The sequence below is a fragment of the Prionailurus bengalensis genome, chromosome B1 (genome assembly GCF_016509475.1).
Source record: "Prionailurus bengalensis isolate Pbe53 chromosome B1, Fcat_Pben_1.1_paternal_pri, whole genome shotgun sequence".
In the NCBI taxonomy this organism is placed as follows: Eukaryota; Metazoa; Chordata; class Mammalia; order Carnivora; family Felidae; genus Prionailurus; species Prionailurus bengalensis.
The window spans coordinates 16,183,628-16,203,360 of record NC_057344.1 but is presented as its reverse complement, the minus strand read 5'-3'; the positions used below and the strand labels follow the sequence as shown (position 1 = coordinate 16,203,360).

Genomic DNA, 19,733 nt, shown 5'->3' with positions numbered 1-19,733 from the left:
AACAAAAGGACAGGAGTCCAGACAGTCGTCTTCACCAGACTGAAAGGCTGTCCTACAGAAAAGGAACAGCAGGGCGGGGAGCAGAATGATAGCCAATGGCAGTGTGTTAGGCAGGGGGAAAAGATAAGGCCCTGGCTGGTGTGGAGACAGGGGGCCTACAGTCAGGAGACCCACACTTGCTCTCAGCTCTGCCACCGACAGGATGGTGACTGCCAACCACCTTGCCCCCCAGGATCTCCATGAAACCAGCTTTACATATTCTCCTAGGACCTTTACTGCTTCTAATGCATATGGAAGGAAACTTAAGCTGAGTACAAAGCAGGATCTTCTAATACAACTGTTTGGAAAATAAACAAAAACAAAAGGTTTCCTATAAGATGGTGACTTAGTAACCAAGCAACTAGTGAGCAATCTAGTGAGCAACCGTCATGGGTACTGAAGGGAAACTGTCATGGGTACTGAAGGGACACTTACTGCATGGAGTGCGGTCTGGATGAGATGATGATCGCGGATGTCTCTTCCAGATTCCTGACGTTCTATGTAGTTATATGCACTGTTACTTAACGCTATTTATCGTAACAAAATGTTACTTTAAAGTACGATTCTCATAGATGCTGCTATTCATATAATAAGATAATAGCGAGTTTGAGGCCAAATGTTAATGCTTTCCATGTTACTTATTTTAATAATTCCTAACATAGAATGCTACCATTAAATTCCCTTTATTCTTGGCACTGATAAAATTTTCTCTTTCAAGTGCCAATAGCATGGTAATTTTCAGGGTGATCTGTTTTGCAGAGGCCAATTTGAACTTCCTTAATCAAGAAATCAAAACAGAAATGAATCTTAAGAAATTACCTTAAAATCATTGTACTTCTAAAAAAAAAAAAAACTTTTTAAAAGGAAGAAAAAAAGAAAGACCCAACAATTCAAAATGTATCTAAATATAACTGACTCTCTCTCTCTCTCTCTGATTTTAAGGCGTGCCGTCTGAACCCTGCATTGGCAGATGAACTTCACTGTTTACTTATACATCAAAGAATTTAGATCATAATGCGTTTCAACAAAGACCATCAACCCTGGCACCTTAGAATGGTGTGTGTTTTTATAGTCGCTACGCTGTTTGGTTATTTTCTGCATCCCAAGTTACAATATCCTGGGTATTCTGATGACATGTTACCTTTGTTCTTACATCTGTAATTTTATAATTCAAAACCTTAGGTATAGGATCTGATTGCTAAATGAGTCCTTAAAGATCCAGCTCTTTGCCTACAGACTGGCCTAGATCATATCAAATAGAGAAAAACACTCCCTAAAGGAAATTATCTTTTTTTTTTAAATACAGAGTGTCTAAAAGACTTAGTGCAGTCTTAGCTTTAATAACTTCAAAAGTATAAATGCTACAAACTTATAAAAACACACTGAAGGCTTAACTCTTTAAAATTTCTTTGACCCTCACTTAGTTTTGTGAATTTTGGATTATTAATTTTAATTTGTTGTTTTTCATTAAAAATTTTTAAATTTAAGGGGCACCTGGGTGGCTCAGTCAGTTAAGCATCTGACTTCAGCTCAGGTCATGATCTCGCGGTTTGTGAGTTTGAGCCCCGCGTCAAGCTCTGTGCTGACAGCTCAGAGCCTGGAGCCTGCTTCAGATTGTGTCTCCCTCTCTCTCTGACCCTCCCCTGCTTGCATGCGCTCTCTCTCTCTCACAAATAAATAAACATTAAAAAATCTTTAAGATTCATAAAAGTATTAAAAAGAATTTAAAGAAACTTTCAAATAATGTTCTTTAATTGTGTAGCATTTATACTTCCAAAGCAATTAAAGCTAAGACTGTACTAAGTCGTTTGGGACATCTTGTATTCTTAAAAGAAATTCTTTTAAATAGTTGGCTAATTTATTATAAACTTCAAAAAAAGTAGGGTTAAGAAACTGCTTAGAATCTTCCCTTAAAGATCTTAACGAATAAGACAACTGCTATATTCCCGATAAGATAATCAGTTAAGAGAGATGTTTCTTTGTGCTTAGACTCATTTGCTAGATTAAAAAAACCTTAAGATTCATTTCAAAGCAAAGTAAAATGTGAAAAAAATTTCAAATCATCTCTCAATATAAGAACTGAATCTAAATATGTTAAAATTTTTAATTAGGCTTTCCTTGCATTAATGAGGTCCATAAAGATAAAAGCTGATAATACAAATAATAGGATCCACATGGAGAAGACTGTATAGCAATACATGTCTGAAACAGATACACTGAAAACAATGTCTTTTTTTTTTTTTAATTTTTTTTTAACATTTATTTATTTTTGAGACAGAGAGAGACAGAGCATGAACGGGGGAGGGTCAGAGAGAGAGGGAGACACGGAATCTGAAACAGGCTCCAGGCTCTGAGCAGTCAGCACAGAGCCCGACGCGGGGCCTGAACTCACGGACCATGAGATTGTGACCTGAGCCGAAGTCGGACGCCTAACCGACTGAGCCACCCAGGCGCCCCTGAAAACAATGTCTTAAAGATACCTTATCAACACCTTCCTGTAAGCATACACTGATGTGGCTTTATTTTATAAATCACTACCATCCTTTCTGAAAGTGGGTTTAAACAGGATCTCATCTTAGTACAATTAATCCGTAGGCATCAGGCACTAAAGAAGTATGTATGGTAGAAAATTACTTGCTCTTGTCTCATGTTCCGCTTTGTCTATGTTACTTGAACTTCATTTTGCCACTCTGTAAAAAGGAAAGCAATTTCAACAGACTTAGGTCTGTGAGATGCCCTCAACGATCACATACTTCTCTCTTAAATCTCTTAAGACGGATAAACTTAAACCATTCCTGAAAACTAATCCTTTTCTTTTAAATTCTCTACCGAAGACTCCCTCATTTCCTCCAGGAACGTGATTCAATACATCAAACCCTTTGTAAGATTTCACACTACCTAGCTTACATCTCTTCTACAATATAAGCCCACTTGCTCTGCTCCTAATACCATCCATACATGGTATTCCTTCAACCATCGGAAGATCTAAATCCCCAACTAGTATTCTTTTCTCCACACTTAATCCAGTCCCTTAAGCCTGTAAGAATCCGAAAAGTGGAATGTAATAAAGCAGTGCTTGTTGGTTTTAACAGCACACTTGATAGATAAGCGAATCTTCCTTCATCCCAGAGACCACTTTTTTGACTGCCATTAAAACACAGGTCTGAGAAATCCCCAGAGTAGGAATTTGACTCGCGTCATATGTGGTAATATGCTACGCTTAAGTGTCTTCAGTAAATCCGACACAGAATTCAAAATTTCAGTTTACTGTAGTTACCATAAAGGGGGTACTTCTGGCACAGACGAGCCCTTGCAAACTACCACTGCTGCAGACCGTGGCACACACCTTGACCTGTGAGTGGAGTCTCACTCTTTAACTCACGTTGAGTTGAGGCTTCCAGATCATTAATCTTAAAACAAAAAACAAAACAAAACTTCTAAGATTCCTTATAGCTGATAGCTCATGACGAAGTTGAAATTTACCTTCAAGAAAGATTGAGGAGTCAAAATAGTTATTTTTCTCACTTGCAGTGGACACTTGTATCTGCTATGGTTTAATTACACACAAGGTGGACATTACCAGTAACTGTGTTACGATGACATCCTGAGGCTTGGTGATTTCATTTGCTTCTCTTATCTGAATGTGTCTTTTCTACATCCCTGTGAAAGATAATTCTTACTCATACAAACAGCCAACTTTGGTTTTTTTCTCAAGGATCAAATATCATCCTGGTTTGAAAAAAAAAAGGATCAAAGAGCCGTGACTAAAAGAATCCCAAAGATAAAATTTGGTGTACTAATTTTTAATCGTTTACCTTTTAGAACTTATGTTTCACATCGAGAACTTGGCAGGTATGATCTAGTAATGCCATAATCAGTACCACTTGAGTATAGATACAGTAGTTTTCTTTCATGGATTTCAAACTGAATTTTTGCCCATTATTTTGCTTTCAATGTTCCTGGGGGCTACAGAGAGGCAAGTGTTTTATTATCACTGCATGATAGATGGTGAATGTTTATTAAGTGACTTGTTCATGGCCCCACTATTGATAACAAAACACCCATACCCTGGATCTCACCTAACGCCCCACGAGTCCACAAGACCTGATGATATAATCAAGTCCCCAAAGTCCCTTAAGTCCCTTCCCACCTGTGTTTCCCTATCTCATTCCTGCCCACCCTTCAAAGCCCGGCTCCTATCCCACTCTCCCGAACACATCATTTCAAGCACTAATTTGGCTCTTCTCATTCACACTAAAAATCAGATTTTTTCACATATTCATTCTGTGTCTGGAGGAAGGCAGCCAACTGTATACCTCCTTGGAGAAATCCTTAGGTGCACAATGGTTTTGCCAAACAAAACAAAAAAATTACTCGATAAATATTTGAACTGCCTGATGTATTTTAACCTCAGTTTTTTGAGACGTAAGCACCTTAAATATCATAGAGCTCTGTGATTCATTTTTATATTTTATTGCTTCAAATGCTTCAAACTATGGGAAATCTTTGGTAAAAATAAAGACAAAAAAATTTTCACAAGAACTTTACACAAAGCATTGCACAACAATGTTCTTCAATACACATGAAATAATAGAGGAATGTTCAGAGTCCTCAGTGAGGAAAGTAACTGTACAGTATTCATAGTTCTTCATTTTAAAACAAAACAGTTCTCATAAATATTTAAAATATTTCCTAAGTTCTTATCACATATTAACATCTGTATTTCAATCAGTGTGTTGAACTTATATTATTATTAAAATAAAAATAATTAACAGAAGTGTGTTTTTCTGTTACCTGTGACAGCATCAAGTTCTCCCTCCCCAACCAATTCCGCTCACTTCCCACGAAACTAGAGGGAGGTAACTAACATAAAAATCAATATGGTTCTCAATCAAGCCCTCTGCGGAAAAGAGGAAAATATTTCATGTCTATTGTTACACAGACATTTCTCTGGTGGTTTGTTTGTGCAGTCTCAGACTTGGCCAGCTTTCAGCTGATCTAAATGACTTCTCAGCTCAGGACACAGCTCAATTAGCAGCAATTCCATCAGCACCTAAACCAAGAAAGAGGAAAAAAAAAAAAAAAAGGTAGAAAAATGTGGGATTTTTCTCTAAGGGTACACGCCTATGTCTAAGAGAAAAGTCTAATTTTAGGTCTAAGATGATTCTCCACGAACCACTCACTCTCAAATGAAGGGAACTCATATGAACTCCATTTAATATCAGATTGATTCATTTCAGGGTCTCCTTGCCATGTCACACCATCAACAGTATTTCATATTTAACATTATAATCAGACGACGTGGAAACAGGCTGCTTTGCTGAAGTACGAAAACTAAGCAGTCACACAAAAAGGTGATGCGCATCTGGTCTGAGAGAAGGACGGACTGCGCGCTGGAGGCATGGTTTTTCCCTTTTCTTTTGCCAAACTGAACTGAACAGTCAGATGACAATGAAGCACAGTACATAAATGGGGTGAGAGTTACAAGTAACAAGAACGATTAAGTATGCAACCCCCACATGTGAAGAGAAACGTAAAACTGAATTAACAGTAAATCCTCTGGTTGCCTTTCAATTACTCACAAATAACAGATGCTTATTGGCTCTTGTTTCCTGCAGTGCGTTGAAGATTTTTATTATACCATGCCGGGCATTTTGCTGTCCAACGAGGCTCTGAAGCGTATCTGAAAAATCAGGTTTACATTCTGTGCTACTACTGACAAAAAGTTTACAATCCACGCATATCCAGTGAAGGAGACAGGACACGGTGTACCCGCAACAAATAAAGGCACTGGGGCAGGAGGGACATGAACGATCAGTTCTCTCAAATGTTTAAAGAGAAAATAAGTCTATTTAGAAGTTTTAGACATCAGGCATTTATACAAATTACAATTTGAATACGTTGCTACCCAATTAGAGTAACCTCTCTAAACAGTGTTACTCCGGCAGGATTTTTAAAGCACAAAACTTGTTATCTGTTCTAAAACATTTTTCTAATTAAAGAAAGCATTACAACCACTACTGTTGTCATTAAGATTCTCAGTATAATTTCTTAGCAAGGGACAAGTTTTAAAAGAAAAAAAACTTTTTTTTTCAACGTAAATAACGTTTTCTGAGATATAAATGAAAACCGCCTTAATAAAGTTAGTTCCCTTTGTGTCTCTGTACGTTTCAGGATCAGAACCTAGGCCTCACCTGGAATGTTCTCAAGCAGCTTCTGCTGTGCTCTCTGTTTTGTTTCCTGACTTTGTTCTTCGCTTCTGATTGTGGTTGGAGGCGCCAATTTCCCATGTGGCCAAAAAGCATCCCGGAAAACGTTGATGTAGTAAACCAACATTTGCTCACTGAAAATCCAGTTCACGGTGTCCCGGATTTGTCTTTTAAGAGAAAAACGTTTCTTGGATGACGTTTTGAAAAATGTTATCCTCTATTCTCGCAAGGCATTTATCAGTGGGTAGGTTAAGATACAGCCTGATCTACACGTTTGATGAATAAACTAGGAATTGAATTTTTAAACTCTGGCTCTGAAAGATATTTTTTATTTTGGTGGTGCTGGGTAACCATTCATCTCTCAAGCTCACATGTCCATCAGTGCTGAGCTATCCAAATGTTTGCCACACGGTACCTGCAATCTGTAAGGACAAGAACTAAGAGGAAACTGATTTGTTTGAAGCTGGCAACTACTCTGTGCACAGTGCTTCGCACACCAATTTCTCCAGGAAGTGGTATAAACTGAAAACATGCATTCATTTGAAGACTGTTCAAAGTGGTGTGGAAAACTTTCCTGAGCTCCTGGAGTCTTGGGGAGGAACCTAGCTATTTTCGCTGTCTCTTGTGTCACCCTGGCAGATCCTGCTGGGCCAAGTGCTCTGACCCAGCGTAAGCATTTCGCGTGCTCACAAGGCGAGGAGAAAAAAAGATACCACCTTTCACCCTAAAGTGAAGGACTCCAGAAAGATAAACTGCTATCTAGTGTATTTCACATTTCCCTGGGAATGAAGGTTGGGCAGACATTTGACTTGCACAGTTAACAAAATAAATGGCTTTTAGCCGGTTCTCCAGGTCTTCCACGCAACCCTGTTTCATTAGTCGTTAGAAAAATTCTAACCCGTGACAGGATTTCTACTGTCGAGAGACAAGTAACACAGTTCAAAGACCCCAAGAGAGGTTGGAGGGTGAAAAGGGGGAAAGAATCTTGACGATGCCAGAAAGACCTGAAATTTCAAACTCAATTCATGAATTACAATAAATCAAAAAGCCTTTAAAGAATCTGACTTCCCAACCTGATTTTTAGAGGGGCAATGTAAGGCTTTCAGAAACAGTATCTGAAATAGATGTTTCAAGCCTCGTACTTTGCACAGTTATCAGCTACCACTGTGGTCTAAACTCTGCTATGAGTTAAAACTGGGTTAATTCTGTTTATAACTGCATGTCTCCTAAAATACTTCCCTATGCTGCCTAGAACTGGGCAATTCATATCTAGACCAAATAAAAGAATTGTACTAATTTAATGGGACTTCTGCTTTAAGAGAGAACCTGCCAACCTGCCTGCCTGCCTAAGAAAAATCTACGTAAAAACGCAGACACCTTCCGCCGCCCCCCTACCCAGTCTTGTTTTGAGTTACTCACTGGCACTACATGAAGAAAATTTCACTTTGCAACTCAAAATGAGGTAAGTGACTCTTACCAAAGGCCATCACCTACGTATTTTCTATCAGTTTAAGCCTGACTCTCAATTAGCCAAAACCAAAGAAAGCTTTTGAATCAATCCTGGTGTGTGAAATTATAGCTGGGACAAGGCACGAGGCACATACTGTGCTGCTGCTTCGTTTTGTGATGTGTTCTCTCTGCTAAAGGCAAAAATAGCAAAGGGCCAGGTGCTCCATCATTTCTCTGCCTGATAAAAAGCCCACTGAAATGAACGGCCTGAAAACTCTCTACATGACGCCTCTCCTCCAAGCCCCATAAAAATAACTGCCAATGGATTCACCACACACAGACCGCCACTGCTCATTTATAATTAAGAGCCAATATCATAAATCGGAGCAAGAAAAGTGTGCATGATTTGCTGAAACTGAAAAGGAAAATAAATTAGCACGTCTGGAGTACTGGGAAATACAGGGCCATTTTGGAATTTTCTTTATCCAAAGCCCATCTATGTAACAGTTAAGAGGTTTGCCTTAGATTGAAATGGTAAGTTCAACAGGCCATCTTTCTGACGAAAACAAAAGCCTATGATACTAAGTCAACTAAATATGCCACTAATACCATTTGTTAAAAAATCTGACAAGTAAATTTTGCTTCTGACCACAAGGAAAATATATTCTATTTGGGAATGAATAAAAAGATAACTTGCTCTTTACTGTTTCCCTTAAAAACGTATAAGATTTACCTGATAACCATGTGTACAAAGTCACTATGATGGTTTTAACAGCTCATCTTTCACTAGGGAAAATCTGGTAATTCCATCTTAAAATATTTTGCTGTACAAAAAAACTGACTTTCCCCCTGATCTTTTAGCAAGTAATTCACATTTTTATTGAACAGGAAGTCATAAGAGTACTGGATATAGAGTTAAACTCTCATGTGTATGGATAATGTACCATTGCTTAGAATATACACATGGCTTACAATGGTGGTATATGTCCACATATCTCAATGGATGGGTATTAAGATATGAACTAATAAAAGCAATGACCACTTTAATGTTACCCCAACTCGGGGGGGAAAAAAACACACATATGGTTTGCATTTCCCTCCAAATAAATACCTGCCAGATGATGTTTATTGCACTTTCATTTTGGCTTAGAGTCTAAGCCTTAAACTGATTCCCATCATGCAACATAAAAACACTATACTCAAGATACTCAAACTGGTCATCATGATCAAAAGAGAACTTTACAGAACAGAACTTTTAGGGGTTTAGGGTTTTTTTGTTTTTTTAATTTAATTTTTTTTTTTAACTAATCTCTACACCCAACATGGGGCTTGAACTCACAACCCTGAGATCAAGAGTCACACGCTCCACCCACTGAGCAGCCAGTGCCCCTACAGAACAGAATTTCCTGACCCTGTCAGCCAGAATGTTGAAGCTAGCTCAAGCTTTTATCATCTAGTTCACCATGCATCCTGTGGGAGAAATTCTTTCCCTATCCAATCTTAGAATCCTAATGGAAACAAAATGAGAAAATATAATACCTTCAGCTAGAGAGATCCCTGGCTACTATATCACAAGGTAATTTTATTTTTAAGGCAAAGAGTAAGGCATTAATTCAAACATTCATTTCATGAAACTCACTTGTTGATGGTTCTTCCAAAAGTGACCTGAACGAGAGCAATTAATGTTCTTCTCACCCATTTAAACACTAAAATAGAAATGGGGAGAAAAGAATTTATCACAGTATATCACAATTATGACATTTTCGGAGCTGCACAAAGCATAAATCTTACCATTTGACTCAATCTGAGTTCTGACACCAAGTAATGACTAGGATATCTGCAGAATTTGGGTCCAGGTTAGCAAACTGCTGTCAAAAAAAACTTCTTCTAAGCCTTCATTTTCCACATAGTAACCGATGAGATGAAACCTAAGAGTTTTTATAGCTTTTCAATGCCTAAACAACAGCTGAGCCAGCGAATGGAAACAATACTCTACTTCACCATGTCCCCAGGCCACTTACCCGTCTGTTTTCCACCAGCAGACACTGCAAAGCCTATTTTAGGTTTCTGTCTGGCTTGTTGAACCCAATTTTCTAACACAATGCTCTGAATGAGAAATATCTGTGGTCAAATGTTGACAAATATTTTGAAATATGAATGAGCTGATGGGCCTAACTTCCCTTTTGGAGAGCCGTGTGTAGATCACTCCATACTTTATGTATTTTATGCCCTTGGGAGAAAGGTGAACTGTCAAGAGCTGGGACCCTGAGTGAGCTGTGACTTTGGCGCACTCCTGTGCCACTTCCCAGAGCAGCTGGGCACAAATCACCTTCTCTGAGCCTCAGTTTCCTCATCTGTTCAAGGACATGTGTTTTGCTTTACAAATCTTGTTGACATCTTACGCGAGTGCTGTGAAAGTTTCGACAGACCTAAACTTTAATTACCAACATGAAGACACATTTTTAAAGGTACAGAATATGAATATAAACCAGAAGAAGGCAAAGAAATGTGGGGAGGATGTTTTAGGTCTGCAAATTGGAATCTAAACCAAATTTTCCATCTACATAAATTCACATCCATTCACTGAAATGTTTAGTTACTCACACATAAGCAAATGAGAAATTCAGGCTTGGCTCTTAGAGTTCAGGGCTCCTGCCCCAGTAGGAAAACCTAAAAGGGACTAAATCCACAAACACCTCTGTACGAGGCAAACCACCCAAACAAAATCAACCATCAACACAGACTTGGCCCTAGACTTTTAAAACATTCCAAAGTCATTTCTAACTTTATAAATGGATCCAAGTACCCAGCTAAAGTAGTGTTGTTAACCTGTCAAGTAAGAGTCAAGTCTTAGAATCAGAACTATGCCTCAAAGGTGCCTTAAATTTTTTATGGAATTCAGAGCACTCTGATAGCATGCAGACTCGCTCATTTTAGGCTAGGAGCAGCACATCTGCTGGTGCTGATAACCTCACTCTGGCTTTCCAGGGCAGGAGAGAGGCAGCTCATACTGTCATGGAAACTGATCTGGATCACCCCAGAAGAACCAAGCAGCACTCGGAGATCGTGGAAGGCAGGAGGTTTATTTTACACCGGTGGGCTCAGAGGAGATCATTCTCCGGAGGTCTGAGCCCAGAGCGTCACCAGAGGGGACAATTTATAGTCTGTTACTTCCGCATTCCTCATTAGTAGTCATTTGGTACATGTGGCAAGCAGGGCGGGAAGAAGAACCTGGAAGGGGAGTCTTAGGGCAGGGGCTGGAATTTCCTTCTCAGTACTGTCGTCAGCCATCTTATAACAGATTTTTCTCTATCAATACGCAGAGGGTCTGAGGACACAGGCAGCTCTAAGAATGCCTGACGGCCAAGCGACAGTTCTACGTTTTTTAAAAGGCTGTATTACTGATCCCCTTTTGTACACTGAACCAGAGCAGGAACCAAAAATGTCTTTGGTACAAATTCTCTCCCAGCACTGATATGCCTTTACTCCCTTCTTCCAATCCTCTCCCGGTCCCCATTCCCCAAACTGCACAGGAATCAGCCCTATTCTTCCTTCCAAGGACTCATCTGTTCAGACACATAAGCAGCTGCAGCAACACTGGCATTTTGCTGACGGCAAATATATCACATCTCATTATAAATGATGTTCTATTTATTCCCCTCTGAAATGTCACTAGCAAAACCAAATATGCTTCTAAGCAGGCATGTGGTAGAGGAAATCCAAGCTGCAAAGACAAGACTTTGGGCCCTACTCCCATCCATCATGTCTCTGGATCCCTTTGTTTCACAAAGAGCACACTGACCAAAGGCTACAATGGTGCTTCCTCATTCTTATCAACTCCGTGGGAAATGGGGAAGACTCACGATTTATAAGCCAGATTTCACTGACGAAGAGTCAGATTTTGGGTGGAGAACTAGTTTTTCCTGCCTACGCTGTACCTAGTTAAACATCAGTATATATCTTAGAGCCTCTAAAACATAGAACAGGGATACATAGCTTTTTCATCTGAAAGGATCTTTGGTATTTGGATGATATTCTATCACAGATTACTTCTTCATTTAACCATCCGCCATTTCTAAAGTTTAGCCTAGTTCCAAATTTCCATTTTTGAAATTATGCTAAAATGAACATCCTGACGTATAAATCTCTGCCTGTAGTTTAGAACTGGGTCTATGGCTTAATGCGAATTACATTTTTGGAACCCCTGCGGTGTAAGTTCACCGAAGAAAGAAGCTACATCTGATATACTTTTCTTTCTCCTTACAGAGTGATCTCTAAAACATATGCTCCCAAAGCATTTGCTGATTGTTTTAGCTCTGGCTTATTAATGACTAAAATAATTAATTCTGGCACTTAAAATTTTCTTGTCTGTTCATCCATCAGTGCATCCTTCCAGGCATTTTATTGATCACTGACTATGGATGAGGCATCACAGTAGATGGTGAGGACTAAGACACATAAAACATGTTCAAACTTGCAATAGTACTTGAAGTTTTTTCATCTGCTAATAATCCTTTAAGTGATATATTAAGGGATATACAAATAAGAAGGGAAGCCCAGCTCCGTTTCCTATACAGGACCAACCCCCAGCCCATACTCTTCACCCCAAGGGAAAAGCTGCTAATCTGGGTAGACAGCACAAGACAGTCACGGGACAACATATTACTGGCTGGTGGCATTACGAGGCCTTACCAACGCTTACTCCTCACATGGGTTTCCTCTTGTAGGTGGTCGGCTGTGACTTCAGGCACCTGTCCTATCTCTAGCTAGTCCTGAGGCTCTCGGTACACGGAGCACACTGATCTCAGGGTTCAGAGTGTTGGGGGGCTGTGGAAGGTGAGCGTGGGCAGAGGGACCTATTCAGGACTCAAGACTCAGCCACCCAGTACAGTTTGACCTTTTATCCAAGTAATACTCTGGGGGAGAAGCACCTGTGTGGGTCTTAACACGAATACTTTGATTCTGTTTTTGCCCTTGTTTCTGCCAAGTACATCTCCCTCAGGTACCGCTAGGGTGACATTTCTCAACCTTGGCGCTCTTTTGGACAGGACAGCTCTTTGTTGCGGGCGGTGCCCCAGGCCCTGGAGGGGGTTTGGTGGCATCCCTGGCCTCTCTCCACAAGATGCCAGGAGCACCATCCCCCAGGTTGTAACAACCAAAAGTGTTTCCAGATATCACCAAATGTCCCCTGAGGGACAAAATTCCCCCACCCTTCCACTGATAACCACTTCTCAACAGGGACAGAGGTAGCTGAAAGGCAGGCCTGAGGCATTTCCTGTGTCCCTGACCAGAGTACAACCTCACAGCACCAAAACCTTACCTTTATCAACAGGGCTCCTTCCCTGACTATGCACAATTATAAAGCAATGAGGCTATGCTAAACCACGTAAAAAAGAAATTCAAAGCATTCTATCTGTATTCAGAGGAACACGGTAGAGGGTAACTCAGGACCCAAAGTTCCCCAAGTACAGAGGTCGTGGCCTCGAGTTCTCCCACAGTATCTGGTTGGCTCGTAAATGTGTTTGCTGATGAGTGAATGGATATAGATACAAATGTGATTCGAGTTCTCCCACAGTATCTGGTTGGCTCGTAAATGTGTTTGCTGATGAGTGAATGGATATAGATACAAATGTGATTCGGGAATAAAGGGGTATTATGAGTGTGTGGGTGTGTGTGTGTGTGTGTGTGTGTGTGTGTGTGTGACCACTTAAATCACAAAGAGGCTTACTTCCTCGAAGTTCAAAGATCTCCCCAATCAACATGAAACATGGCTCAGCCAAGGCATCTTTCCTCCCATCCACATCATCACCATAATCTGACAGGTCACTGTCCTCCTCTGTCTCCTCCTGGGGGTACAGAAAGGTCAGAGGAAGTCACTTATCCAAGAAAGTTGTTAGAGTTGTTCTTTTCTTTCACATGTAAATTCCAACCTATGGGCTCACATTTCAACCTTAAACACTCATTTGACTTTCCTACATACAGAAATCTATGCATTCTCAACGCGGGGCAAAATGTGTATCTAACCCCAGGGAAAAGCTTGATGTTAAAGGCTTATTCAAGGTTTAAAATAATTTTGAAAAACCTCTATCACTGTATTAGTAAGGAGTGAATTAGTAGATAACAAAATAGTTTTCTAACCATTTTGAGTTTCAAAAGTAAACCTTTTTAACTTAAAAGTCATGATTTTAAATTCGCTGTTAAAATGTTTTTTTAAATTCCCTGTTTTTTTTAAATGTCTTTTTTTTTTTTGATGTTTATTTTATTTTTTGAGACAGAGAGAGACAGAGACAGAGACAGAGGGTAAGCAGGAGAGGGGCAGAGAGAGAGGGAGACACAGAATCGGAAGCAGGCTCCAGGCTCCGAGCTGTCAGCACAGAGCCCGACGTGGGCTCGAATTCACAAACTGCAAGATCATGACCTGAGCCACAGTCAGACGCTTAACCGACTGAGCCACCCAGGCTCCCCAGTAATGTCATCATTTTAAAGCTCTGACTCAAGCTCTGATTCTGTACTTCAGTCAGTCTCATTTTCTGATCTGTGTATCAGCAAGTTTCAGTTCAAAACTCATTATTTGCCAGGTACCAGGCTACTGCAAATAGGGGTGATGTGGATCCAGACTTTCGGCGGCCCACAGCGATCTGGGGAGAATGACAAACATACATGCAGCTGTTTCTACACAGAGGGCGAAGTGCTGTCACAGAAGCACAAACATGGGCAGTGGAAGGAGAGCCGAGCATCATTCTGATGTCTGCAGAGGCAACAGCTGAAGCTGTGAACCACACAGAGGGCTAGTAACAGCACTGTGGGGGACAGGCGGGGCGGGGGAAAGGACTGAGAACTCAGAGGCAGGAGGAGTTTCCAAAACTTCACAGCAACATCAAATACTGCAGAAGAGGGGGAAGAAGGTGAAAACAAAGAGGAAGCCGCTGGATCGGGCCATGGACACTCACTCTTAGAGATAATCTCACAGTGACTGAGCCATAAGGTAAACTCCAAGAGGTTCAGGAATAAACGGGAGGTCATGGAGGAAAGCTAACCGACTACGGGCAGACATGACATATATGGCTCCGAGGGGCAGAGGTGGGAGAGATGCTTGGGGGGTGAGCAGGTTTCCACAGAGACCCGAGCACCGGTGTGGATATGCTCTGTGGGGTGTCCAGATTTCTCTCAGCTCAGAATGCAGTAAAGTAGCATGCTCCTGTCCATCATCCACGCCTTCTGTCCGAACTCATTAAACCAATCCTGGCGAAGAGGCAGTAGCATTTGGCGATGAACGCCAAGGAGGTAATGAATGTCTCCATAAGGAGACACCAAATTTCAGCAATGGTCTTGAGCAATTTGCTGAAGAGCCAAAGATGGGGCTTCAGTGTCCTAAACATAGCTAGGAGCTGGCTCTGCAGGGAAGCCTGAGCTCTAGAATACAAGATCGTTGGGGTGCCTGGGTGGCTCAGTCGGTTGGGAGTCCGACTTCAGTTCAGGTCATGATCTCACAGCTCGTGGGTTTGAGCCCCGCGTCAGGCTTTGTGCTGACAGCCCAGAGCCTGGAGCCTGTTTCGGATTCTGTGTCTCCCTCTCTCTCTGCCGTCCCCTGTTCACGCTCTGTCTCTGTCTCTGTCTCTGTCTCAAGAATAAATAAACATTAAAAAAAAAAAATTTAGAATACAAGATCGCAAATGTCTGCAGCCTCTCTCTATTCACTTCTTTACCCATGAATGTCACTCCTAGACTCATCTTCCTTCAGAATATTCCATGACCTTCCATTCCCTGAAAATAAGTTCTGACCACCTCAGCTTGGCATGACCTTGCCTCCGGCCCCTTCTGTTTTTTGCCTAATATTCCATCAATTAGCTCCCTCCAGACGCCCTCCTCTCTAGTCCCATGACCTACTGACTGTCCCTCTCATACCGGCCTCCCCATAATGATGACCCACATCTCCAGGGATGGCTGGTCGACCACTTTTACAGGGGCTCCCAAACAACTTCGCATCCACATTTCGCCTACCGATCTTGTTATTACTCTTTGCTGTACCATAACTCTTGCAAGTGGCTTATAGGGGAGCACAAGCAGGTGTCCCCAAAGTATGACAGCCATAATAACTGAAAATGGATGTACCTGCTCCCCAATGCCCCACCAGTAGCATGCTTTCAACAAATATCTGGTACTTAAAACAGCCTTCAAAAAGATGTGCCTAAGTCTGCAAGAATGGCACAACTGGGGTGCACGTGTGGCTCAGACAGTTGAACATCCAACTCCCGATTTCGGCTCAGGTCATGATCTCACGGTCCTGAGATAGAGCCTTGGGTCCGGCTCCACAGTGAGCGTGGAGGCTGCTTGGGATTCTCTGTCTCTCCCTCTCTCCCTGCCCCTCCCCCACTTTCTCTGTCTCTGTCTCTCTCTCAAAATAAACATTTTTTTAAAAAATGGCACCTTTCAACAGCTTACCTCTTGATGTGAGAAGAAGTCGCGAGGAAGTCTTTCCAAAAATGAGGATAATGAAAAAGTGGATTTTTTCCCCTGCACATCAATAACCTTGAGGTAGTCAGGAGAAGGGCTCAAAAAGGCATAAAGTGCTTCACTCTGACACAGTCTTTCATCTGAAAGAAGATTCTGCAGAGGAAAGAGGGTGGGTTACTCCCAGGGAGGACTACACCTAAACTGCTGGAAACCAGCACAGATACAGGCAAGCGAAGCACAGAGGACTGCGCTGGGGATTTACCTCCCCGATTCTGAACCCCAAACCGCTTCCCTCTCCTGCTGAAACAGAACATCTGAGATTAATTGCAGTGATTTCGACCCTCTCCTGGGAAACTGGAGCACCCTAATCATCCTGCTCGTGGGGGGTGCGGCGTGGACAACAGAATGCACTCGGTTTGCACCACAACAAAGAACTCCTGCTTTGCACACAGCTGACAGACCTGTGGCCACCGCCTCTGAACGTCACCTTCACTCGCCTGTGTTGGAACACCTTATACACCACCCACTGCGCAAGGACCCTCTACGCGCTGACAGCACGAAGCCTGCTTGGGATTCTGTCTCCCTCTCTCTCTGCCCTTCCCCAACTTGTGATCTCTCTCTCCCTCTCTCTTAAAAATAAACCTTAAATAAAAAACAAATAAATACTCGAAAAAACACAATACAGGATTTAGGATTAAAGAGACCAATCGTGGGGCGCCTGGGTGGCTCAGTCAGTTGGGTGTCCGACTTCGGCTCAGGTCATGATCTCGGAGCTGGTGGGTTCGGGCCCCGTGTCGGGCTCTCTGCTGACAGCCTGGGGTCTGGAGCCTGCTTTGGATTCTGTGTCTCTCTCTTTCTGCCCCTCCCTTGCTCATGCTCTGTGTCACTCTCTCTCAAAAATAAATAAACATTGAAAAAAACTTAAAAAAAAAAGAGACCAAAGGGAAATAGTGCCCCATTTATGATGTAATCTCTCTGGGGTAGAGGGACACTGGGAGCACTGTGCTTCTGCTATGACAGCCTGGGGTGGCAGAAGAGGTTAGGTTCTAATTTTTTTTTTTTTAATGTTTATTTATTTTTGAGACAATGTGAGAGAGTGCAAGCAGCGGAGGGGCAGACAGAGGGAGACACAGAATCTGAAGCGGGTTCCAGGCTCTGAGCTGTCAGCCCAGAGCCCAACGTGGGGCTTGAACTCACGAACCGTGAGATCATGACCTGAGCTGAAGTCAGACGCTTAACCGACTGAGCCACTCAGGCGCCCCAAGAGGTTAGGTTCTAGTCTCAGTGGACTTGGTCCCTGACAGTCACATGACATTTGTTCAGGCAAAGGTTGAAATCTGATAAACTCTATGACTTTCTCTAGAACAAGTACTTCTGAGAACACCCCATACTGCCACACAGGGGACAGGGGGTCCAAGGGTGCGACCAACATTCCAGTGGTTATTAGCTTCCTGTGTCCTGCATGAAGACTGGACTGGAAATAGGAACGTTCTGACTCAGATGGAGGGAAGGAGGTTAATGCGGATGAGGAGTGGGTGTCACTACCGCCTTCCCTGGCCCCGGAGCCCAACAGATAGGCCTTTATTCCTTTTACAGAGCATCAGATGTTCACTTGTATGTAAGGATAGATTAGAAGGAGTGAGATACTCTCCCCCTAACTTGATTTCATTTAGCTGATCTATACTCTCCAGCACTGTTTTATAAGATAGTAAGAAATGACTAAGTCTTGAACTTAATACAATCAATATAAAGAAATCATTAAGGGTAATAAGACTTTGGCCTAAATTATATTCGATTATGAAGGAAAATAATCAAATTAAATACATAGGAAAAGTCAGAAATTCTCAAAGATGTCTGTGGGGCAAGGTATAATTGTTTTTTAACCTTTTTTTTAAGTAGCCTCTACCCCCACATGGGGCTCAAGCTCACGACCCTGAGATCAAGATCAAGATCAAGAGTCGCTTGCTTGGGGCGCCTGGGTGGCGCAGTCGGTTAAGCGTCCGACTTCAGCCAGGTCACGATCTCGCGGTCCGTGAGTTCGAGCCCCGCGTCAGGCTCTGGGCTGATGGCTCGGAGCCTGGAGCCTGTTTCCGATGCTGTGTCTCCCTCTCTCTCTGCCCCTCCCCCGTTCATGCTCTGTTTCTCTCTGTCCCAAAAATAAATTTAAAAAAAAAAAAAAAAAAGTTGAAAAAAAAATAAAAAAAATAAAACCAAGGTGTGATTTAAAAAAAAAAAAAAAAAGAGTCGCTTGCTCTACCAACTGAGCCAGCCAGGCACCCCCTGGGGTTTTATAGTGTTTAAGCTCTTTGGGGATGGCATCCCATTCTCAACTCCTTCCCACAAACACCTAGAGCACGTTGTCCTATTCTAGTGAAGATCTAAGGTGACTATCCAGTTAAGGGGTGATGGAGAAAGGTGTAAGGCACTCCAAGAACAGTGCTGTGCACACGCACACCAAGAAGCAGGACAGAGCGCCGCTGGAGGCAGAAGGCTGGTGTAAGCAGTCTATTCCTATATGTCCACAGGAATGAAGAAAGACACATGCGTGGCCGAGAATGACTATCTAGATTAATAAATATCTGTATGGTTAGTTTGCTTCAATAGGGAACCATTTCTCATAAATAAACATTCAAGTACACACGTGCTCACTGGAATCCCTTTTTGTGGAAGGTCCTGTGAACCCAATAAAAGACTAAGCATTTTACATCTTTTCCTGCTTGCAGTTGGTGGGATAATATTTGAAATTATAGTCTGCAGTGTAACCTTCCGAAATACATTCAATAGTTAGTGCTTTCAAATAGTCTTTGAGGAAATGGGAAAACAATCCAAATCTGTACTTCCTGGTTTGAAAACCTCTTGATTACAAGACAAAAGGCCACTTGGAACTAGTTTCATCTGGCTTAGCTGCAGGTTATTCTTGCTCTGGGCTGTGCCCACATGACCTACCAGTGGCGGCAGGGTCGCAGAGTGTGGTTTCTCTCCTGGCACAACAGCAGAACTCACTAACCCATTTCCATCACCCACAATCCAATAAGGGTACGTATCCACCCTCCCTGCACCCAGAAAGTGCAGGCACAGAGTGTTGTGTCTTGTTTCACGAACAAGATCTTTAACTCATCTGAATGATTCAATCGGTTACTATGTTGGAGTGGGTTTAATGATTTCCTAGACATTCTGAATCAGCAACAAAATGGTAGGATTTCAGTTTCAAATTCTCTTGTAAGAGCATTTTGATGATTCTCTAACCCAGTTCTGCCATAATTAAACTCAGAACATTTTTCTACGGTGCAAATTATTTTATTTCCCAAGGGAGGTTTATATATTATATACTATACACACGTATTATATAATATTATAAAAAATAATTTTAGGAAACAAAAATTTCCCTTGGGAAATAATATAATTTGTATCTTGGAAAACTTTAGAATACACACATACGAACATATTTAGAGAGAGACAGAGACAGAGGAAAGAAGAAGATATGAATATAAGGGGAAAAAAGTCAAAGCAACTCTGACATTAACTTATTTTTTTATAAATTTTTTTTTCAACATTTATTTATTTTTGAGAGAAAGAGCACGA

The 19,733-nt window shown here is 41.6% G+C and overlaps 2 protein-coding genes across 8 annotated transcripts in view; one reads left to right on the top strand and one right to left on the bottom strand.

The window, feature by feature from the left end:
• The window catches only part of LOC122470720 (LRP2 binding protein), a 40,967-nt gene extending 34,413 nt beyond the window's left edge, over positions 1-6,554 (top strand). For all 7 annotated transcript variants that reach the window (XM_043558718.1, XM_043558744.1, XM_043558701.1 and 4 more), the window contains 2 exons: positions 982-1,095; positions 5,280-6,554. In XM_043558718.1, coding sequence (XP_043414653.1) covers positions 982-1,047 — 66 coding nt within the window. In that variant the 3' untranslated portion in view covers positions 1,048-1,095; positions 5,280-6,554. The remainder of the gene's footprint in view (positions 1-981; positions 1,096-5,279) is intronic.
• The window catches only part of SNX25 (sorting nexin 25), a 131,991-nt gene continuing 116,754 nt past the window's right edge, over positions 4,497-19,733 (bottom strand). The window contains exons 14-19 of the mRNA XM_043558660.1: positions 16,140-16,304; positions 13,426-13,543; positions 9,337-9,403; positions 6,234-6,415; positions 5,622-5,722; positions 4,497-5,092 (exon numbers count right to left, since the gene is read on the bottom strand). Of these exons, the coding sequence (XP_043414595.1) occupies positions 5,012-5,092; positions 5,622-5,722; positions 6,234-6,415; positions 9,337-9,403; positions 13,426-13,543; positions 16,140-16,304 (714 nt within the window). The 3' untranslated portion in view covers positions 4,497-5,011. The remainder of the gene's footprint in view (positions 5,093-5,621; positions 5,723-6,233; positions 6,416-9,336; positions 9,404-13,425; positions 13,544-16,139; positions 16,305-19,733) is intronic.